Below are 21,166 nucleotides of genomic sequence, written 5' to 3' on the forward strand. Positions count from 1 at the left end.
TTTGTCCTTCCCCATGATCAGGACCAGGCCGTCAAACTCACGAACCCACGATTCATCGCCTGTTATGATGCGCTAACTTTTTCCATAGTTTCCTTGTTTTTCTGTTTTAGCTTCTTGTTTTATTTTGATGTTTTTTCGTATTATTATTATTTGTTTTTTTTGTTTATTTATTTATGTTTTTATTATATCATTTTAACCTTCAAGTAGGCAACCGGATACCCGGGTATTTTTTTCGACTTTAAACTGCAATTACTTTTGATTCCATCCTTGTATCTATCAAACCCGTGAGAGCGATCGCCAGCGCAAGTGAGATGGATGAAATGAGAAGTCTCCCTCATCTCACGCTCCAACTTTCCGTCAGCTGGTTCGAAATTCCATACGAACCAGCTGTTTTCAGATTTCCGATACCAGGAGAGCATATTTTTCAAGAGATAATATGTATGTCTCTCCAGCGTGCATGTTTTGTCACCTGGGCCATCACTACGCATACTGTCAAACTCATCTATCTCACTTACACAAGCGATCGTGCTCATGAGTTTGGTAGTATGCGATATTGATAGCCAATGTATTAGAAGATCTGCTATCATGCTCAATGATAGCATACGAGTGCTGAACAGCTGTGTGCAAACTGGAGGGGAATTGATGTCACCTCCTAAAAACCATGCTCTCTTGGTGTCTGAAAAGCTTAACAATCAGAGTACATGGAGAACCTTATGGAGCGAATGCGTGTCATCTATCTCATTTGCACTAGTGTTCCTGGTCTCATTAGTCTGATTGTTAAGCTTTCCCATGCATTAGTCTGATTCTTATCTCCCATGCATTCGGTGGTGCCGGCAGTCCATATTTCGTGGGTGTGGTAAGTGTTGCATCCAACAATAAAAAATGGAATCTAAATCGATAACTATTCTCCTTTTGTTTCCCACCCATGCAGATTCTATTCTAAAATTCTACCATCGGGCTGCTCCAGTCCGTACCGGATGATGATCCACCGCTGATCCAGTTCCGTGCCCTGCAGTACGCATTATTTAGCACCTGCTTCGTGGAGATCCTTGGGGGTGTGTTCTTCCTGATTACAGCGATATACATCGATCGGGATAGGGTACGGGTAGAGGCTGTTGTACTAGGTGAGAAGAATGGTGTAACACGCCACTCAGACGGGCCTTGCTCCATGGTAAAGATTCACTCAATTTGTGCCGTTCCGCTGTCACATAACGCTTTCTTTCGCATTCGCTTGTTATTGCCAATTCTCACGCGGTTCTTTGTTTTTATTTATTTTTTTTAACATTTCACAGAAGTAACGTTACGAATCGAAAACTGTTCGAACCGCGACCACGGTTGAAGAGAAGTCCAATTCAAACACGTCGTACGTCAACTTTCAGCTTTCAACATTCAGACAGATATTACAGCGCCTACTAGATCATTTCCACTCTCCGTACTTCATGTTCAACTTTCAACATTCAGACAGATATTACAGCGCCGACTAGATCATTTCCACTCACCGTACTTCATATTGCAACGGCGTGTTCAGTGTTTAGCGTAAATGTGCAACCGGTTAGGTCTTCCAGTATTGTAATGAAAATAAAATAGTGAACGCGCAGAAGAACATAAATCGCCAGTGCGCTATTCGGTGGGAGTTTCTAGGTGGGGCGGGTTATACGAAAGCAATAGTCTGTGAAAATAAATGTTGGGGGCCATTTTTAGTCGGTGCTGGAAAAGTTTTCTGACGATGCGATGTTTTAGGATAAGCGGTGACATCCATTTCGGCTGTTGGAGGTAATTATTCAAATTGAAAAGTGTTCGAAAGGGAAAAGCAATACAAAGCAAACGTTTTAAGCGTTAAATTTGGCTGAAAATCAGAATAAGAAAGAATACGTACGTGTGATAAAGGTGCTAAAATGGCTCTAAAGCTGCACAATGACACAATTTGGATATTTTTTCTACGGTACAGAGGAAAGGCAGATAAACATTGTAAACCAAAAAGAAGACAACGTTATTTTTTATTAGATTCTCGTTAGCCGTTAATGGATTATTGTGGTTTTTAATTTTAAGGTTATTCACTGTTTTGAAAATTGTCTCAACAATGAACGGTCTGAAAAATCGTGTTAAACTTATATTCTTTTTATTGGCCAATAAAACGTGTATTCTTTTACTAGTATTATTAAAAACGTAAAGATAATAAAATAGTTAACTGACAACGGATTGTAATAACCACCCTGTAACAGTTCTTCTCCTGTATGTTATTATCGTGTGCGTGCTTATCAGTACATGGAGAAACTTATGGAAAGAAAGCGTGTCATCTATCTCACTTGCACTAGCGATCGTTCTCACGAGTTTGATGGTATGCGCAGTGGTGTTAGCCAATGTATGAGAGGATCGTCTGTCACGCTCGCTGGAGGGGAATTGATGTCACCTCTCCTGATGTCATGCTCTCTTGGTGTCTGAAATCGAAAATCGGCTCGTTTGTATGGAATTTCGCATCTGCCGACGGAAAATTTGAGATTCACGCGTTCAAAAATTGCACCAGCGCTGCGTTTCATGTAACAAGAGAGCATCCAAATCGGGAGATGATATTAAACCGGATGACTACAGGGTTGTTGAAAACAAATGTTAGCAAAACGATTTCATAAATTTGCATAATAATTTTGTGTGGATTTCAAGTGAGAATGTAGCGTAATTAAGCGAAACTAATGGTATTATTTGTTGCATGTTTGTAAACTATCATGCGGTTGTTATTAACTGTTGATAAATTAATTAATGAATTATTGTGGTTTTATTTTAATTTTAAGATTATTCACTGTTTTGAAAACTTTCTCAACAATGAACGGTCCGAAAAATCGTGAAAAAGAAGATTTGTTATTTTTTAACATATTTTTGTTTTATTTTTATAACTAAACATTAAATATAAGAAAGAAAGATCATGATCACGTGGTGTCTACATTGTTGAGGATAAAAAATCATCCGCTCTTTACTGGTGTTATTATCCAATAAAACTTGTATTCTTTTATTAGTATTATTAAAAACGTAAAGATAATAAAATAGTTAGCTGATAACAGATTGTAATAACAACCCTGTAACAGTTCTGCTATAACGGTACTTCTCCTGTATGCTATTATCGTGTGCGTGCTTATCAGTACATGGAGAACCTTATGGAAAGAAAGCGTGTCATCTATCTCACTTGCACTAGCGATCGTTCTCACGAGTTTGATGGTATGCGCAGTGGTGTTAGCCAATGTATGAGAGCATCGTCTGTCACGCTCAATGATACCATGCGCGAGCGGCCCAACTGTGTGCGCGCTGGAGGGGAAATGATGTTATCTCTTGTTTTGGATGCTCTCTTGGTGTCTGAAATCGAAAATCGGCTCGTTTGTATGGAATTTCGCATCACGCTCAATGATGACATGCGCGAGCGGAACAGCTGTGTGCGCGCTGGAGGGGATAACATTAATTCCCCTCCAGCGCGCACACAGCTGTTTGCGCGCTGGAGGGGAATTGAAGTCACCTCTCATGATGTCATGCTCTCTTGGTGTCAGAAATCGAAAATCGGCTCGTTTGTATGGAATTTCGCATCACGCTCAATGACGACACGCGAGAGTGGAACAGCTGTGTGCACGCTGGAGGGGAATTGATGTCACCTCCTAAAAAACATATTCTCTTGGTGTCGGAAATCTGAAAACAGCTTTGGTTTGTATGGAATTTGTTTGTTTCGAATTTCTTCGTTTCGAATTAAATTCCATGTTCACTCTTCTAAACATACGTCCATAATGGTTATATCTCCAAGTAATATGTTATTGCGAGAAAATTTGCATACCATTTTTATATTTATTATCTATTTTGCATATTCATATTATATATTTCATTAATGACGAATGTTCCCCGAATGATTCATTACGAATATAAGAATTATTACTTGTTTCGAATGGTATTACTTATTTCTTTTTTATTTTGTAATATGTGTGATATGAAAAAATGTACATAATGTAGCATTATAGTTTTATATTCATTTAACATTCCGATTTACAAAGATTTGCAAGAATATAAATAGATAGAAAGCATTGTTTAGCTACGGAAACCGTTAATTGAATACGTCGAAACGTATGGAATACCCGGGAATGCCAGTTGCCAACTTAACAAAGATTAACGATGTACATTCTTAATACGATACGATAATTCATTTCATTAGTTGATCATTTTATTGATTGATTCACAGCAAAACATATATTCCGCCGATAATATTTTTGGGACGATCTGTTCAATTCAATCCCTGAACATTGCTTCCATATTTCGCCTCTTTTTCGGAACTGCCCGTGTTGCCGACTTGGCACGACGTTTCATTCCCGGAATTACACCACCTCTGCTCGGTGCGTCCAAATCAAACGGATCATCGCGGTTTTGCATCTTACGCTTCCTTGCCTCCTTGGTGCGTGTCTTTTTTGCATCTTTGCGACGTGCTGCCAGGATCGGTTGGTTTATCTTTTCCTGTGCCAGCTGTACCCGACGACCCGCGCGCTTGCGACGTAATGATGTCTCGATTGCGTTTCGGATCTTGTCGTACTGCTCCGTACCGAGCCGTGTGCTTATTTCCTTGCCCACCTTGGACGCCACCTTTCGGAGGGTAACCTTTAATGGATCGTTAGCGGTACGTGTGCCGGAAATGTCTTGCGCGGTGAGTTCACGAACGGCCGGTATTAGCAGTGCAGGTGCCAGCTGTTCCAGCATATCCTGCTCCACGATTGCTACCACCGATGCTATCCAGTGCAAGGCGTGTTTCCGCTAGAAGAAGGATAAAGAAACGCAAAGTTTTAAATCGATGCACATCGGCATTCGTTGCGCAATAACCTACCAGTGTAAATAGATGCGGTGTTTTTACAATTTCATTCTGCATAATATAGCGTACCCTGCGCACCAACCAGTACAGGTTAATCTTTTTCGTTGACATTTGTTCACCTTCCAGCGGTACGGCGCGCAATACGTTCGCTATCAGGAACAGCAGCTGCGTAACGAGTGAAGCTGCCTCGTCATCTTGTTCGTTCACCATCGCGCTGTTAGGCGTCAGCTGGGCACACAGATCGAGCGTTAGAGTTTTACAGTCACGCAGTGGATTTAGGTAAAAGAATTGTTTGGCCGTGGGGGGCGTTGCTGTCGTGCATTCGATCTCCTGTTCGGCGTCCAATTCCATCCCTTCGTCCTCATCCTCCTGTTTCGTATTTCGATGCTCTCGTACATATCGGATACGCTCGTGAATGGCGTCAAAATCAAGCTCGTTCAAGATTTGATGCAGCAGCTTAAGAGCACCGATACGCACCCACTGGTGACCACTGTTCAGTAAGGATTGTGCGGTGTACGCTAGTGAATCGACCGCATCGTTGTGCTTCGCAGTCGTTAGCATAGCCGGATACAGTCGCAATAACGCTTCAAACACGTTCAGAGTCTGTATGATCAAATGATCGACCCACGGATCAGTGCTTAGCAGGGTGGTGATCGGTGCTAGTGGTTTTACAAATTTACCCTGCTTACTCGTTGCTGTTGCACCATTGGCTACTGGGACCAAATTTTCTAGCAAAGTCGGGAGCACAGTGTCCAGCCAGCTACGGATGAATGGTGCCGTAGGTTCACTACGAATAATGCGCAGCAAGAGCTGTGTGGCGAGTTCGCGATGCTTGAGCGACGCGCCGCAAAGCATCTCCTGCAGAAGCTCCACCAGTGCAACTTTATCCTTGGTATCGAGACGCTTCAGCAGTGTTTCAATACAATCGGCTGCAAGCGTACGGATTTCGATCGCATCGTCGTTGGCCAATTGGACGCCTAGCACAAAAAAGATGGAGACATGATTTTGCACTACAGTTGCCTACCATAAAAAGAGCAAGATAACAGAAAACATATATTAGATATCAATTATAGTGTTCCCTGCTAAGTGTTGGCTTAACCGCAATACAACCTTACCTTTGGAAGCTTCTGGAACAAAGTTTTTAGTACCAAACAGGCAGATTCGCGTCCGGATAGTACCGCATACTGCAGTTGGGTGGCAAAAAACCACAAATGTTTGGATACCCTTTTGCTCGTCGGAAAGTTCATAATGTATTCCACTATGTTCACTCGACATTCCGCCCTGTACAATAGAATACAAAAAAAATGCTCATCATTCTATGTGCCAGCGTAAACCCAAAACCACATTTCGATGTACTTACCGAACAGTCTCACTTTCCGAACGCACGCAAATATCGAACACCTTGTTCATGAGCCTGTTCAGTTCGGCGAACGAGAAGCGGCGTGCGAGCAGCGATCGCAACAGTATGAATGCGGTCGTTTGACGACCACCACCAACCGCCAAATCCTGTTCAATGTACATCACCAACAGGCGCAACTGTTCCGTCGAGAAGGTGTACGATTCTTTGCCATGCTTCAGCACGGCAACGATGGCCCTAAAGCTGGCTCGGACCATACCAAAGTTGGGATTGTTGATGTCCAGCGCGACCGTGTTGTAACGGTGCAGTATGGTAAAGATCGACTTCACGATCGTGTCTATTGTTTCGCGTTGCTGGAAACTTTTCAACTGCCATTGGGTGCTCCACAGCGCACTGAAGCAATTGATTGAATGGCAAATAATCTTCGAGTGCTTCGAGTCGAGCGATTCTATCAACGTCGGTACGATCGGATCGATAAGCTGTCGGACGAGTTCTTCCTGGTCCGAATCAATCCGGGCGCCGAGCTGTTTGCGCCTAATGAAGCTTAACAGTATCTCCAGCCCGCACTCGAGAAAAGCGGGATCGTTTCCTTCGGATTTGGCAAGAATGTGATCCAATGTTGCAGTTCCCGCAGCGGAACCATACCGTTTCGGTTCTTCGGGTATTATAAAAATACTGCCCGGTTTGGGTACGCTGCCCAACAGCTTTTTCGCTGCTTGTTTCTTCTCGTCGTCCGTTTGCGGTTGTTCCTGGTCAGCTGTTCCTTGGCTTCCGCACTGCGTGTAGACTTTCCCCGTCACCATACCGTACACGAACACGAGCAATGATTCGGGACTGATCGATTCGTTCGCTACCAGGCCCTCCGCTAGCTGGTGCAATGCATCGTGCACCTTGGCCACCGTCTGATGCGTGCGGTATCGGCTCAGGATCGCACGGAACGGTGTAAGCAGATCGACCAACATGCGCTCCCGCACATTCTTCGCGAGAATGTATAGCGTTTGGTATGGTTTGCGGCTCGATTTCGATTCCGGCATGGAGTTCTTCTTCAACGAACCCGTCTCGATGGTCGTTCCGTTCATAAGCCCTATCAGCTGGCCGAATATATCTTCGGTGCAGATGTGCAGTACGGTTTGCAGTATGTTTTCCAGCACCGAACCACCGGCGAGATGTTTCTGTGCGCGCTCGATAATGGTATGGACGGTGAAGGTTAACACGTGGCGCTGGAACCCCCGCGTCAACATAGCTAACAGATTCTGCAGCACGAATGAAATGTACGATGGTCCTAGCTCGAGCGTAATGTGCGCGAGCGTATTTCTCGCTTGCACGCGTGCCAACTTGAGGCGCGATTTCAGGAACGTTATTACCTTTATGATCAGTTTAGGCAGATTTAGCTCAATCTCTTTGCGCGGAAGCTTCATGAACAGCTTCACAATTGCGATCGCTATCGGGAGCTTTAGCATCTCCGTTCGTTGCTTTGCGAAGCGCGCCTTCTTGTCCATTTGACCACCACTGGAAACCGTTACGGGTGATTCGGTGGCGAAGTTAAACGATGACAGCAAACTCGGAATGATCGTTCTCGATATGTCGTGCACGATTTCACGTGCCACACGCAATGCATTGGTCGGATCGCTTGCCATTGGTTCGATTTCCGCATCATCAACGATCATGCTCTCCTCCTCTTCCACAACATCCGTTTTTTCCTGATCATTTTCTGTGCCTTTTTCGTCACCTCCATTATTATTGCTTTCTTCCGCAGTTACTGTGGTGGCGGTGGCGTTTTCCTCCTTACTGCCCTCCGTTTCATCCGACGTGTCTTTTAGTGTAAGCTTTTTATCCATCAAAGCGTTACCGCTTTTGGTTGGATTGTTGTCCTCGTTCACTGATGCAGACACTGCCGTTGAAAGATCGAAATGAAACGCATCCATTATGCCGATCACAATGCGTAGCAGCTGTTTCTGATACTCCCAGGAGTATTTCAGCTTGCGCAAGTACAACTGCAGTACCGTGTGGTAACCGCGCCAGGGTAGCAGACGACACAGATTGATGATACAATTGCCGGCTTCCTCTACCAGATTCGTTTGCATCTTGTACTCATCGTGGCAGATGTAGTGCGAAACTATTGGCAGCAGATAGTTGACGATGGTGCGTGCTGACGGACCACCGGCACCAACAGTATCATTCTTTTCGCCTTCGCCGCTGGCCATGCTGGCTAGCTTAACGGCAAGCCGTTTCATCGCTTTCCGATGTTTGTACGGCTGCAGATGGGTGATGTTCTCGAAGAAGTCTCGTTCGGCACCGTCTCCCGGGGCCGTAAAATGCCACAGCTCGGCAAACACTCGACAGTCCGGGTGTGCCGTCACGCCCGGTTTTCCGACGATTCGGCTAAGCTCACCGAGCAGCTGTATCGACTCGTTGCGCCGTTCGCTGCCGGTACGCTTCACCTTAAACCCATCGATGACACCCTGCAGTACGATACATTCCAGACAGTAGCGTAACTCGGCGGACCAATCGTTCACCGATGCCAGATGCAGGACTACCTTGCCCACGTACTCGGTGGCATTTTGGCGTGGCGAAAAATCCTTCTCATACTGCAGCACGTGGAACGCTTGCGAGAGAAACACGATCGCAACGTTACCGGTCATACGGGCACCGTCAGGAGCATCGGCGGAAAGTAGCCGATCGATCGATCTGTACGCTGCGGTACGGGTGGTATGATCCGGCTGTTCTACCCAACGCTTGTCCATCGCGTTCAGCCCATGGATAAGCGTGTTGATCAGTTGCATTTCCGGCGAATGGTGTGCAAGGTTTGCAAAGATTTGTAGCAACATTTTACGTGCACCTGCAACATACCAACAGGAGAATAAGAAATTTCGTTACTCATTTATCATTGTACGCTACAGAGTTTGTCTACTTACCGCGCTCCTTTATATTCTGCAGCAATGAAGCCAGTTGCTTTAGGTAACGTAGCGGATCGTTAATGTCGTTTAAAAGCCGCGAAATAATAATATGCAACCGTCTGATGTCCTCACACGCTTGCTGATGATCGTCACCACCCATCTCATGCAGCTTTCGCGATATTATCGGGAACAGTAGATTCAGCAACGATACGCGATCATTCTCGATCCGTGCTTCATCCTTCTGATCGCAGCCGATCATCCCCGTTTCGGCTAAACGTGTTAGTATAAGCAGCAGGTCGCTCGATATCATTTTTTTGCCCTTAACTGCTTGCCGTATGTATTGGAGCAAATCTTTCACGTACGGTATCAGCAATCGACTACGACCGGTTAACTTCACTATTGCTGTTGTTTCCCGCCCATCAATTGGTTCGTCGTCGTTTGTTTGTGACTTGCTGCGTTCGTCACCTTGCAACATGGCTGCGAGTGCGGTGAAAATTCGCTGACAAACCGATCCGCTTGTTTGAGAGCCACGCAACAAACTGATCATCGCATCGAGCGGTGTGGTGGGACAATATTCTTCCTCTTCATTCGCAGCTTCATCATGATCGACGGTGTTGTGACGCTCCAGCAGGACATAAAATCGTTCGCTTTGGCTCCAAGTTAGCAGCAGCTTGAGCAGGGGTGTTGGCGTATGAATACTGTCGCTTGGAAGTAGCTTCAGCTGTGGCCAGACGTGGACCTGCATGATGGCATCCAGCTCTTCGTCCGTCCACTGGTAGCTGGAGTCATATTGATCGAAGAGGTCCACCAACGCCAATAGCGCTTGATTTTTATACTTCCGGTATATGGAGTGATCCAACCGTACCAGCAGCGTGTCGAAACATATTTTTAAATGCATAATTTTGCCAGCAAACGCAGCCGATTTCAGTGGCGCAATTTCCGTTTGCAGTGAGGCCAAGAAGTTAAGCAACGTTTTCACCTTAAACGGTGTCGGTACTGCCACTACGTCTGTCCCATTGTCTAAGGCATCCGTAAGGAAACGTACCGTTTGCACCGGAGTGGCTTTCAGCAACTGCAAATAAACCGCAAACCAACGATTCAGCAACAGTTCTAGCTCTTCCACCCGCAGACGACCAAGAAAGGTAAGGATGGTAGCTTTATGTTGACCGCCTGCGCCACCGGTGCCGAGATTTTGTTTAATTTTCCCATCCAACACTTTCATCACCAGTTGCAACACTTTCGGACGATGTTCTTCGGCCACTGTTGTCCGTCCGCTGGCACTAGTGTACCCACCACCATCTTCCGCTGCCTCATCGTCATCTTCCGAAGGGACGAACACGGACAGTAACGCTTGTTTGAGCGTTTTATCGCTCGTTAAACGGTTGATAAAATCTTTGTAAGGTGTTAGCTGTGATCCTCCCAGGGCAAATATACCGTTCAGTGAAATCTGTTGTATTTCTTCGTTGCGGCTGCTAACAAGCGTTTCGTACGTGGCGTATAATCGATCGGCATGTTTGCGCACCGTTTTTGGCGATACCTCGGAGCAAATTTTTAAATAGCTAAGCAACACCTGATGTGTTCCGGCTCCGGCTGATTTGCTACTTTTGTGCTTTATTTTTCTGTCCATCGTACTTGGCATTAGTGTATCGTCTGCCGCTTCTGTATCGGTTGAGTTCGTGATTGTTTTGTCCTGCTCTAGGAAGGCAAAGAAACGTTCCACGATACGGTCGCCTTTTGAGCGGCAAAAGTTTGTACAACGGTGCAGCATTCGAAGCTGCTGAATACGCACATTCATGTAGTCAATGGTTGATGTTTTTGGAAAATATTCCAACAGTTTGGGAAAGAGTGATCCCTTAGACTTCTCATTCTCCTCATCTTCCTCCTCCCGTTCTCCATCTTCCTCGTTATCAACTACGGATCCATCACTAACGGCTTCACCTTCGGTCGAGTTTTCCAATAAAGCAACCGTGTCGTTCATATCCGCATGAGGCTTTCGCTCTTCCGCCATCGTTAACATCGTGTCAAACACCTTCCAAAAGATCTCCTCATCCTTTTTCACCATATTATCGGCATACGTTTGCACGACCGTTCCGGCCGGTTCCCACAGCAGCTTGAAATTGATGGCAAACACCGACAGCATATAGCGCAGTACCGTTTCCGTCCATTCGTTGCGTGCAACATCGGCCGCCTGTTGACATAATTGACCGTCAAAGTTCAGGTTTTGAAAGAGCATCACTTGCCCGCGGTAGGTGTGTATCAGCGGTTCGATACATTCGATTTGCGCCAGCGTACCGTAAAGAGAACCCATACCGCTTGCCAACTCGGGAAGCTCGGCAAATATTGCCATAATGGCGCAAGCTAGTCGTCTCACCGTGCTGTCGTACGATGACAGAAGCGGATCTATGAACCGTTGGATACGCTTAAACCGTTCGAAAGTAATCACATTTTTGCGCTGGTTTGCAATGTGTACGATAAGCAGGTGGACACTGTTGAGCAGCAAGCACTCGTGCACGGTAAGAACCGGGAGCAAACATTCCAATAGATCGAAGTAAGCTATGCCATCCATTTCCTCCAGGTGCACAATCGTTTCTACAGCAACGGCGATTAATTTTACCAGTTGTTGCTGCTTCGATTTAGCCATTGTGTCATTTTGAAGTGATTGTACTGCGAATTTGATAAAATCGCGTATCGCGCCGTTGACGGCTGCTTTCTCCCGAAAATTACCCAAATGCGGTAAAACGATCAAAGCGCTCAGGAAGAGATCACAGCTATCCGGCATCCGTGCGGTACTGCTTAGCAGTAGTTGCTTCATGTACTTCTCCACACTCCCATTTGGCACCACATTCACTGGAAACGGTTTCCAATCTTCTAGGTTGAACCCGTTACCGCACAGCGGTGACTTTTTCAACAGCAATCCGGCCAAAAAGTGCATTCTCGCATCATCCAGCTCCTGTTCAAGCCGTTTTACGAAATTAGGCCATATTAGAGCTTCAAACATGGGGCTGTGTACGGTGGCATCGATGAAGCGATCGTAAAGCGGACGGTGATCCTGCAGCAGCACATTCATCGTCAACCGGCTCGCTTCTAGCTGTGTAAGGCGAAGGTGTCTCGAGCGAAGTATGATGATGATGTGATTAACGATCGTTTGCTTAAACTCCATGGTAGGCGTAGAGAAAGTAGTCAGCAAACGGATCAGCTGTGATACTGTAACCGACAGTGCGTCACCGAGCAACAGGCCATATTTGTGTTCCAAAACAATCCCGCTCAGCTGCAACAGGCGGGTTAAATATTTCACCGTCCGGTCCTCATCATCTGCAACCGTTGAACTTTCCCGTTGCGAATCAACCGTCGCCAAGCATCCATCAACGGTAACGCGTATCGTTTCCCAGAAGGTGGGAATATCCGCCGGCTGGATCCGTTCCACAATATCGGTTATCGTTTGTGTAAGTATGTCCTGCAAATGATCTGCTTCCGTTTCATCCAGCTGTTGCAAAATGTTGTACAGCTGCAGCAACGTTTGTTTCGCCGTCGTGTGGAATTGCTCTTGCACGCCGTGCAACACCTCGAACAGCAATCTTCCGCACGCAAACGTGTACGCATCGTTCTGCATTTCACACTTCAGCATTAAGCTTACGAACGGTCCCTTGTCTTTGAGATCACGTACTAAGTAGCCGAGACATTCCGTTGCAAAGTCTATGGCGTGTGGTGGACTGCTTTTTTCATCCAGCAATGGTAGCAATCGGTTGAAGGTAAGCGAAAAATCACTTCGCAGGAAGCTGCGTAAAATTTTAAACATATGTGCTAAACACAGCAATGTCCACTCAACGCGATCCGCACTGTCCGAGTACAGAAATTGCACCACCACCTCAAACAAACCGGCAAAGTACGGTCGAAATTCTTTCCGCATATCCTTCGCCAGTGCCACCACCAGCTCCAGCAAAGGCTGCAACGCATCGTCGGTTGCATTGGTTAAGCAACTAGTTAGATGGTTAACGATTGTTTCCTTGTGAAACAGCAGCAGAGGTAACGTGGCCGTCTCCTTAAAGCCACGCTGATAGGCCGTGTACTCATCGGTTAGGTTTTGCACGGACCACTTCACCAACGACTGCTGGAAGAAGGTACCATCCTCGGTTTCCGGCAGCTCGTAGTCAGTCTCCACACGGTACAGTGCTCCACGGCGCACATCGATCTCATTAATACGCTCCCGGAACGATTTGAAGTGAAACGCATTGGAAGCTTTATGCTTCTGTGGTTTGTTTTTCATTGTGGCCACTAATTGAACAGGTTATTTGTAAAACACCAAGCACTGTAACTTTTACAAGGAGCCGGGTACGAGAGCGCACATGGTTGAATCTAAACAATTGCAAGGAAAGTGCGATACGAACTGTCATCGCGCACAATGTGTATAGGTGTGAGGTGGGGCATGTTTGTTTTCAAACATGGACAGTCCGATGAAAATACTACTCACATCAGAAGCAATTCAAATATTTAAATCTATATGTCGTTTCATGAATAGAATTGTTAAAAGAACATTATTTTAAGTTATTGATTAACGGTATTCGAATTAAGCACATAATACACACAACGCAAACGACACAAAAACGAAACAATTTGAACGGATACTATATATATATTTGTTTGTTTTTACTCTCCCATTATTTCTCTGCCATCATCTTTCTAATGTCTCGTAAATGCTCTCATTTAACACGCAATGCGAACTGAGTTCCAAACATGACTAGAAAAATTAAAATCGAATTGTACCACCGTCGCACACAAAGTGATTGGTCGTTAAAAACTAACTTCAATAGCGGCCACCATAGGAGCTCATGATGCGTTTTTTTAGCTGTTGTGTTGTGTGGTTTTCGAAGCGTTGCCTACTCTTTTAAGCTTCACCTTTTTTGTGTATCAGTACGCGGCCGGTATATTTTCGTTTGATGCGTTCTTGATGACCTTCTCGTTTTCGTTGCACGTGGCCGCCGTCACTATGACTGCCGCCATGACGGACGATTGCGCCGAACCGGTCGTTTTGTTTATTGTGCTATATCGGATGGGCATCATACTTTGTCGTATGTTTCGTTCCGGACGAATCAATATGATGTAAAGCTGGAAGGTGTTTAGTAAATAAAATAAAGCACCACTTCTCTCAGTCAGGAGGATGCGCGACTTACCTTTGGTGAGAATAAGCATACCAGCGTCACAGTGGCCGACAGGCTAATCGTCATGGACATTGTAAATATTCTAAGTTGAACATTATTGGCCGTACCAAAGTACAGTGGTATAAATGCAAGCCAAATAACGCAAGTTGTATACATTGTAAAACCTTGGACAAAAAAAGATTAAACAGATGTTGATGTCACTGATACTAATGCAGTTGTTAAACAGCGCAACAACATCACTCACCAATATACTTAGATTCGTTAAAAGCTTCGGGTGTCTTCCGTGTCAGCACGGCGTATACGGTACAAATGACTATCAGAAAAATAGGATAAAAGAATGCAATCATATAGGATGCGTCGGTATAGGAGTTGCAAACCAGCAGGTTATCTTCCCGCGTGGGATAGTAGTGCATCGCGTGTGCGGGCGATACGATCATCCATACTGCATTGATTAAAATCTAAAAGAAATGACAGCAAGCAAAGAAGAGCTTAAAAATATGCCGATCTACATGCTAATTCGATCCCCGAACTACGTATGTACCTGGAAGGATACCAGTATTCCGCAAATGACCAGCTGAGAGTGCGGACTGATGAAAGACGGACGTTTTGCTGATTTAGTGCTCGCATTGAAGATGCGCGCAATACGATTCGTTTTGGTTAGCAACGCTGCATAGACAACGGTGAACGAAAAACCGGACCAAAATCTGCAGTAAATGGGGCAATATAATGCAGGTCATGATTTTGTTACAACGATTATACACAGAGACAGCCTTACCTTTGCACTCCGCACACAATATCGTTTGGTTTTATGACCAATGTGTACGTTACACCGAAGCAGAGTAGTATACCACTGAGCAGCACATAGCTCAGCTCTCGTCCGGATGCTCTAACGATCGGTGTATCGTTATGTCTACGAAATAGAATTTTAGTAAGTTTGGAATTAGTACTGCAGCAAAGAGAGATGGCTATGCAAGGTGCAAGGCATACTTCAAAAATACACCGATCACGAAAAACGTAATCAATATACCGAACGAACTGAACGTCATAGCGCCTATAGCTAAGAATGATTCTGGTCGTAGGTAGGATTCCGGAATTTGCTGACACTCCTCATGATACACATCTGGAAGCGTTCCCCTCGGACAGTTGACGCAGTGCGTTTCATCGTTTGGACTTCGTATCTATTTTTGGCACAAAAAAAACATGATACTGACATTATTCTACCATTTTGCACTTGCTGTCGCCAACATTACCTGATACTGTGTGCAGTTAAAACAATGCCAACAGCACCCTTCACCTTCGACGTACTTTTTCGCCTGACCTCGTTCGCACGGTCGGCTGCATACGGATTCCGGGGGCATCGAATCTTTAGTGCGGAATTGAATATCTACGAGGAAGGGACGTGTTACATTAGCCTTCGTTTACTTAGGATGATGATTTCGGATTCATACCTTGCATATTCAAGCGTAGCTCACCCTGGTAGTATTCGCCAACCTTTATCCATTTGTACCGTTCCGGTGCTACCTGTTTGAAGTGGATAATGTTGTAACGAGCCGGTCCATCGCCATTCACGTCAAAGTTGAACCTATCGCCGCTAAGCCCAATAAAGTCAGCCTTCCGTAGGTACTTCAGCAGCTCCGAACCCTTGGTTGGGTTCATCGCATCGCAAAGACCCGGTTTGCCTCTGCACAGCTCTTGATGCATGTTTCTGCGAAACGGTACACGATTAAAGTTAATAAGTAACAAATTCGCAAAAAATTTGCAAACAAAAGAAACGTACTTGAATGCGTAACCGAATGCCATCACCGCATCGCTTACAAACTGTAACTGATCTTCAAAGTCTAGATCGCCTTTCGCGAGCTTCTCCGTTGTAGAGCACACATTCTTATAGTCCTTATTGTACGGGGTGTACGGTGAATGGGGATATTTACATTGGAAGTTATTTTCCCAAAATTCTACAAATATAACATGTGTGACAGCATTAGTATGCTGTTTCTGTCCGGAAATGATCACGTAGTGGTTGTTCTACTTACCTACAAACCAAGGGTTACGCTTATTGTTAATAACGGTCAGGTTGAGAAAATAGTCTTCGAACCCAATCACTGGATTTGCCTGCGGTTGTACGGACAGCGTTCCTTCCACCTCGGCCTCGTTCCCATCCGACACCAAATTGCGTGCGCTCCAACCATCAGACCCGATCCACGAAAATACCCCTGTAACATTTTGCCGACGGACTGCCTTCATCACTTCGGCTACCTCTTGGTCCGATCCAAATATAATAACACCTGGCGGCGAATGTTAGGCGCAAGAACGAAAAGGAGCGTTATAGTGTGGCGTCAACAGTCGGAACTAATGTTGTGCTTAATGAATCTTTTAAGAAGAATCATTTATATGATTTTACAGAAAAGAGTCATTCATGTGACTCTTTAGTGATGAATCATTCATGACTCTTTAGTGAGAAGTCATGCATATGACTCTTTAGTGAGAAGTCATGCATATGACTCTTTAGTGAGAAGTCATGCATATGACTCTTTAGTGAGAAGTCATGCATATGACTCTTTATTCAAATCTAGAATTAACTCTTAAAAGATTCATGAATCCCCAGAGTAGTGCGGATTGGTAGTAAGGCCTGGTTTTGACAACTAAAGGCCGGGGGAGAGGGAGGGAATGGAACATGACGGAATAGCAAATCTAGAATAATTCACGAAACTAAGAGGATTCGCGAACCTTTGAAATAGCGATTCAGATTAATTCATTCAGATGCGCCCAATACTATTTGGAATATTTGCACCTACCTTTAGCACGTGGCTTGGTTAACAGTTTAAGTACTATGTTATCATACGCTATCGTTTCAGCAACGCCAGAATCTTTGACTAGTTTCTCCTTAACGGCTATGCAAATGCTATGCTTAGATAGCAAATCGTCTAACTCTTCAAATGCCTGTTTTTTGGAAGAGGGAACAGTTGTTAATAAAATATCGATTATTAAACGTAAAAACCAAACTGAAACACATCCGTACCTTAATACCATAGTTACTCTCTTCGTAAATAATGGAAATGTAGCTCCAGCCCAGCTTCTGGACGATGTCTACTATTGCCTTCACCTGATAATGATCCGATGGAATAGTTCGGGAAAAATATTCGAATCGTTGCTTATTGCTCAGCTCTGGGCTTGTTGAAAAAAAGGAAACCTAAAACGAAACAACATCCGCATTAATATGCTTGTTCCCCTGCGTTATTGCAGCACATCTTACCTGAGGTATTTTAAATAATCGCAGCAAATTCGCTACCTGTATTGATGTTACGGACGATGCGGCTCCAACAACGCCGGAAATAATTTTCTTCTTGTGCCCTTTGCTACAGTTATCGTAATCGTTTATATCATCTATATTGCTAATCGAACCCTTGATAAAATCGACCGCCATCTCCAACCCATACGTATCCTTGTCGCAGTCGTCCAGGATGTGGGCGCCGATCGTTACGTTCGGCACCAGGCCCTGCTCGTTTATCTTGTCCAGCGTGTAGAGCATCGTTTCCAGCGCCTGTATGCCACCCTGCGGCATGATCGGTCCACACGTGACGGAATCTTCCCGCGAATGTACCATCATCAGCCCGCCAAGTATTAGATCACCCTCGACCACGGCTTCCCGCTTGACGGGCCACACCGAGATACCGTGCTTGGGTTGCTTCAGCCCGGCGGTCGCTCCCCGCTCATCGTCGTCTTGCAGCATTAGCAGCGTCTGTTCGTGTTCGGCCCCGGGAGGGCCGTCCATCCAGGAAGGATAGTGTTGCGTACCGGCGATGGTGGACGAGGTGTTGCGCTGATGTTGGCTGGCATAGTGGCGCTTGTGCTTTATCGCGATCGTTTCCAAGCGCGGCTGATGATGGGCGGTATGTTTGGTGTGGTGTGATTTTTCGTAAAATTTCACCTGTCGTCCGCAGTACGCTTGATGATAATTGCTGTTGCTATGGTGCTTGCTGTTATGGTTTATGTTGTTGTACTGATGGTGCTGCTCCTGCTGTTGCTGCTGATGAAAGCCCCGGTGGCTGCGCCGTAGTAGGCTGTGCTCGTAGTGATCGTACACGTCCCGCGATACGATCAGCTCAACAAAGCAAATGATTACAATCGTGCCCACGAGACACATCATGTTGGTCATTCTAATTGCTGTTCTGCCAAACATTGCCATCCTTTAAGTTGAAGTAGTTAACGGCAAGAATCTGTAAAAGAAGGGGAAAAGAAAGAAATTTTAAAAATAATATAAACACTCTCTGTTTTAAAAGACATTTATTAGTAGCGTTTAATTTGCCGGAAAAAAGTGTTATGTGTAAGTGATAAAAAGTCAAGCTACAATATTTTGGCATGTACACATTATTTCTTTTGTTTTGAAATATGTGCGATAATCTTTCGATTATTTCTACCAATGCGCATCCTACTGTTACGGTAGCATATGGATAAATCGTAACGCTCAAAAACGGCACAAACAATATGTAATCACAGTTTCGGTGATATGCTCACCAACAAGAGCACCACCATCAAGTGATGAGATTTTCACACATCTCACCAACAAAAAAAAAAAAAAATAAACCCCAATCCGTACGTCGGTGCTGTTTGATAAGAACCCAAAGCTGATGCAAGCTTCTCATTGTGCAGGATGAGAACAGCGGGAAACGTGGTGTGGTGCGCGCGGTTGGTAGAAGAAAAAAAGATTGCGAGATAGTAAAGGATGCGAGCTTTCCGCACCTACGCATACTGTGATGTGGTAAACAATACTATCATATCATATCCTTCATGACGCAGCACGAAAGCTACAAAATAAGCCGTGCATATTGGTAGGCACGCACCAACACACGCACCGTTTAGATAAAATAAACATCGGGGTATGTGTTCTTATCATGCCACACACAGGGTGGTAGTGTTTCACTGTGCACCGCTACTAGTAGATTGTTACAAGGATACGCTTCTTATCATACACCTCCTCTCTCCCCTGCCACGAATGCCATGCACACAGGACGAAAATTGCTGACACAAATGGTTTACCGTAAAAATGGTACATTACTTACACAGGATGATAAAAAAAACGCTCCCTTCGTTTGGCGGTACGCACGTGTTGGTGATAAGCATATGCCAAAAGGATAGCGCTTCCTTATCGCCGTACCCCCGCGACACTAGTGAGTGTACGCGCACGAGAGAGCTTTCGGGAGAGCGCGCAAACACATCACACACGGTACGTTATCAGTTGCATAGCGTCGTTGCAAACGTCGTAGCTGATGTCCTGGCTTCGGTTTTGCACGAGCGAGAGCGGTTGCTGATAAAAACGAACGGCGGACAACACATAGTACACGGTATTCCGCTCTGCACGTACTGCCGTGAACATCTATTGCTTATGGTTTGTTAACGGTCTGATAACGGTCTCACACCACCTTTCTATTGCCTTGCCTTATAACTTACAAAAATCCTGTCACACGTATTGCCTGCTTCCTTCAGATGATCCTTTCGCATGTGCACCATCAATCCAATCGAACGGACGGTGTAAGTGTACCGGTTTAGTAAAGTTCGTATCATGCATTCGATTCGAAACATCAACACTACACAGTTGGTACCATCGCTTATCGCCGCGAGCGCGCGAAAGGTTCCGTCGAGCGCATGTCCTGTGTGTGACGGGATTTCGGTACGGTGGCGATCCTTGTCGTTCGCTGCTCGGTTCCACGTCGTTCGCTCACGGTAGTAGTGTGGCAAGCTTTTGGGCCCATTAGTAACAGTACAACACCCCCTCCATCTCCCCTTTTGCAACGACTCAGTTCTCTCTCTCTCTCTCACTCACTGCCACTTCCGCCAAACAGTGTTCCTCCTGTGTTTTAGTTCCCTCTCCGTTTTTGACTACCACTACACCCACCGCTGTATCCCTGCTGCCCAGCTCCCAGTACCGATCTCTGTTAAGCAGCAGTTAAGCATCTTATCGGCAAGCGACTGATAGCTTCGAAATTTGAATATCTTATGCCGCACGGAAACGGAAACTCCTGCTGTCGATTCGCTTTTCGCTGCTAGTTTCCACCGTTTCGCACCATTTTCAGCCCACCAAAGTTCATTATCACTGGTCCACCTCGCCGCCACCCCCGCCCTCTAATTAGACAAAGTGATAAGCACAACCCTCAAAACCGGAAAAAAAGGGATGGGACGGGGAGGGAGAGCAGGTGGGCAGCACTAGCTTTTCACTGTGTTTTTGTTCCCTACGTGCGTATGTGTGTTTTTGTCCTCGCACCACTAAATCCTGTTTGGCCTGTACTGATAAAACTCTGCAACTACTGTAACTGTTTTCTTTGGCAAACGAGACAAAAGTCTTTTCAAACAAGAAACTTCCTTTTTTGTACCAGGCTGAGCTTTTCCTTTTTGGCTCTCTCTCTTTTCCTATCAGACGCGCAACACAAATCGCCTTTCACCGTGTGCTGCCGTCCGTCTTCGGCTGGCGGCCGTGTTCGATTGACGACGATTCTGCAGTGCATTTTCTTATCACTGGGCACTGATATCGGGTGGCGTATATAGCACCACGCTCAATCGTGTGTATTAGCAAATGTGGCGCTCACGCACCACTTTTTCTCTCACGCCCGTTCGGCTACAGGATATAACCACCGGGGGGGTTTTTTTGCTCCCGTGTTTTGATCCGTATCCTTACACAACACCACCGCTGTGTGTACCGGGGATTGCTCGGAGCGAGCTTTTGTTGGAGCACCTTCCCCTAACTGCAGCGCAGCTTTCTTATCAGCACCAGCACGGTTTTCGCCGAAATGGTTCGGCATTCGTTCGCCCGGTATTCGCGCGTGAGCGTAACGTGCTTGGTTGGGGATGGTTCTCCCAACTTTCCCCTACAACGGCTGGCCACTGTTTGTGTTATGCTTCTTGCAAACGGCGCTCTCTCGTTAAGATTTCTTATCTTCCG

At 45.5% G+C, this 21,166-nt stretch overlaps 2 protein-coding genes and 1 long non-coding RNA gene across 3 annotated transcripts; 1 reads left to right on the top strand and 2 right to left on the bottom strand.

Annotated features, from left to right (window-relative positions):
• Positions 1 to 807: 807 nt before the first annotated feature.
• On the top strand, positions 808 to 2,030 carry LOC128304654 (uncharacterized). Its single transcript, XR_008287416.1, has 3 exons — positions 808 to 856; positions 932 to 1,124; positions 1,293 to 2,030. It is a non-coding gene; the product is annotated as an uncharacterized LOC128304654 (long non-coding RNA).
• A 2,076-nt stretch (positions 2,031 to 4,106) lies between these two features.
• Positions 4,107 to 13,343, bottom strand: LOC128303779 (small subunit processome component 20 homolog). Its single transcript, XM_053040840.1, has 5 exons — positions 9,098 to 13,343; positions 6,186 to 9,021; positions 5,941 to 6,106; positions 4,841 to 5,845; positions 4,107 to 4,770 (listed from the first exon to the last, which is right to left on the bottom strand). Exons 1-5 carry the CDS (start codon positions 13,341 to 13,343, stop codon positions 4,255 to 4,257), a joined length of 8,769 nt encoding a protein of 2,922 aa, XP_052896800.1. The 3' UTR covers positions 4,107 to 4,254.
• A 358-nt stretch (positions 13,344 to 13,701) lies between these two features.
• On the bottom strand, positions 13,702 to 19,766 carry LOC128300644 (metabotropic glutamate receptor 2-like). The gene is made up of 14 exons (XM_053036772.1): positions 19,681 to 19,766; positions 17,486 to 18,449; positions 17,252 to 17,422; positions 17,028 to 17,172; positions 16,266 to 16,517; positions 16,013 to 16,187; positions 15,684 to 15,940; positions 15,486 to 15,619; positions 15,223 to 15,413; positions 15,011 to 15,145; positions 14,777 to 14,939; positions 14,480 to 14,693; positions 14,248 to 14,399; positions 13,702 to 14,182 (listed from the first exon to the last, which is right to left on the bottom strand). The coding sequence occupies exons 2-14, from the start codon at positions 18,416 to 18,418 to the stop codon at positions 13,985 to 13,987; spliced, it is 3,120 nt and encodes a 1,039-aa protein (XP_052892732.1). The 5' UTR covers positions 18,419 to 18,449; positions 19,681 to 19,766; the 3' UTR covers positions 13,702 to 13,984.
• Positions 19,767 to 21,166: the final 1,400 nt, after the last annotated feature.

The sequence above is a fragment of the Anopheles moucheti genome, chromosome 3 (genome assembly GCF_943734755.1).
Source record: "Anopheles moucheti chromosome 3, idAnoMoucSN_F20_07, whole genome shotgun sequence".
Classification (NCBI taxonomy): Eukaryota; Metazoa; Arthropoda; class Insecta; order Diptera; family Culicidae; genus Anopheles; species Anopheles moucheti.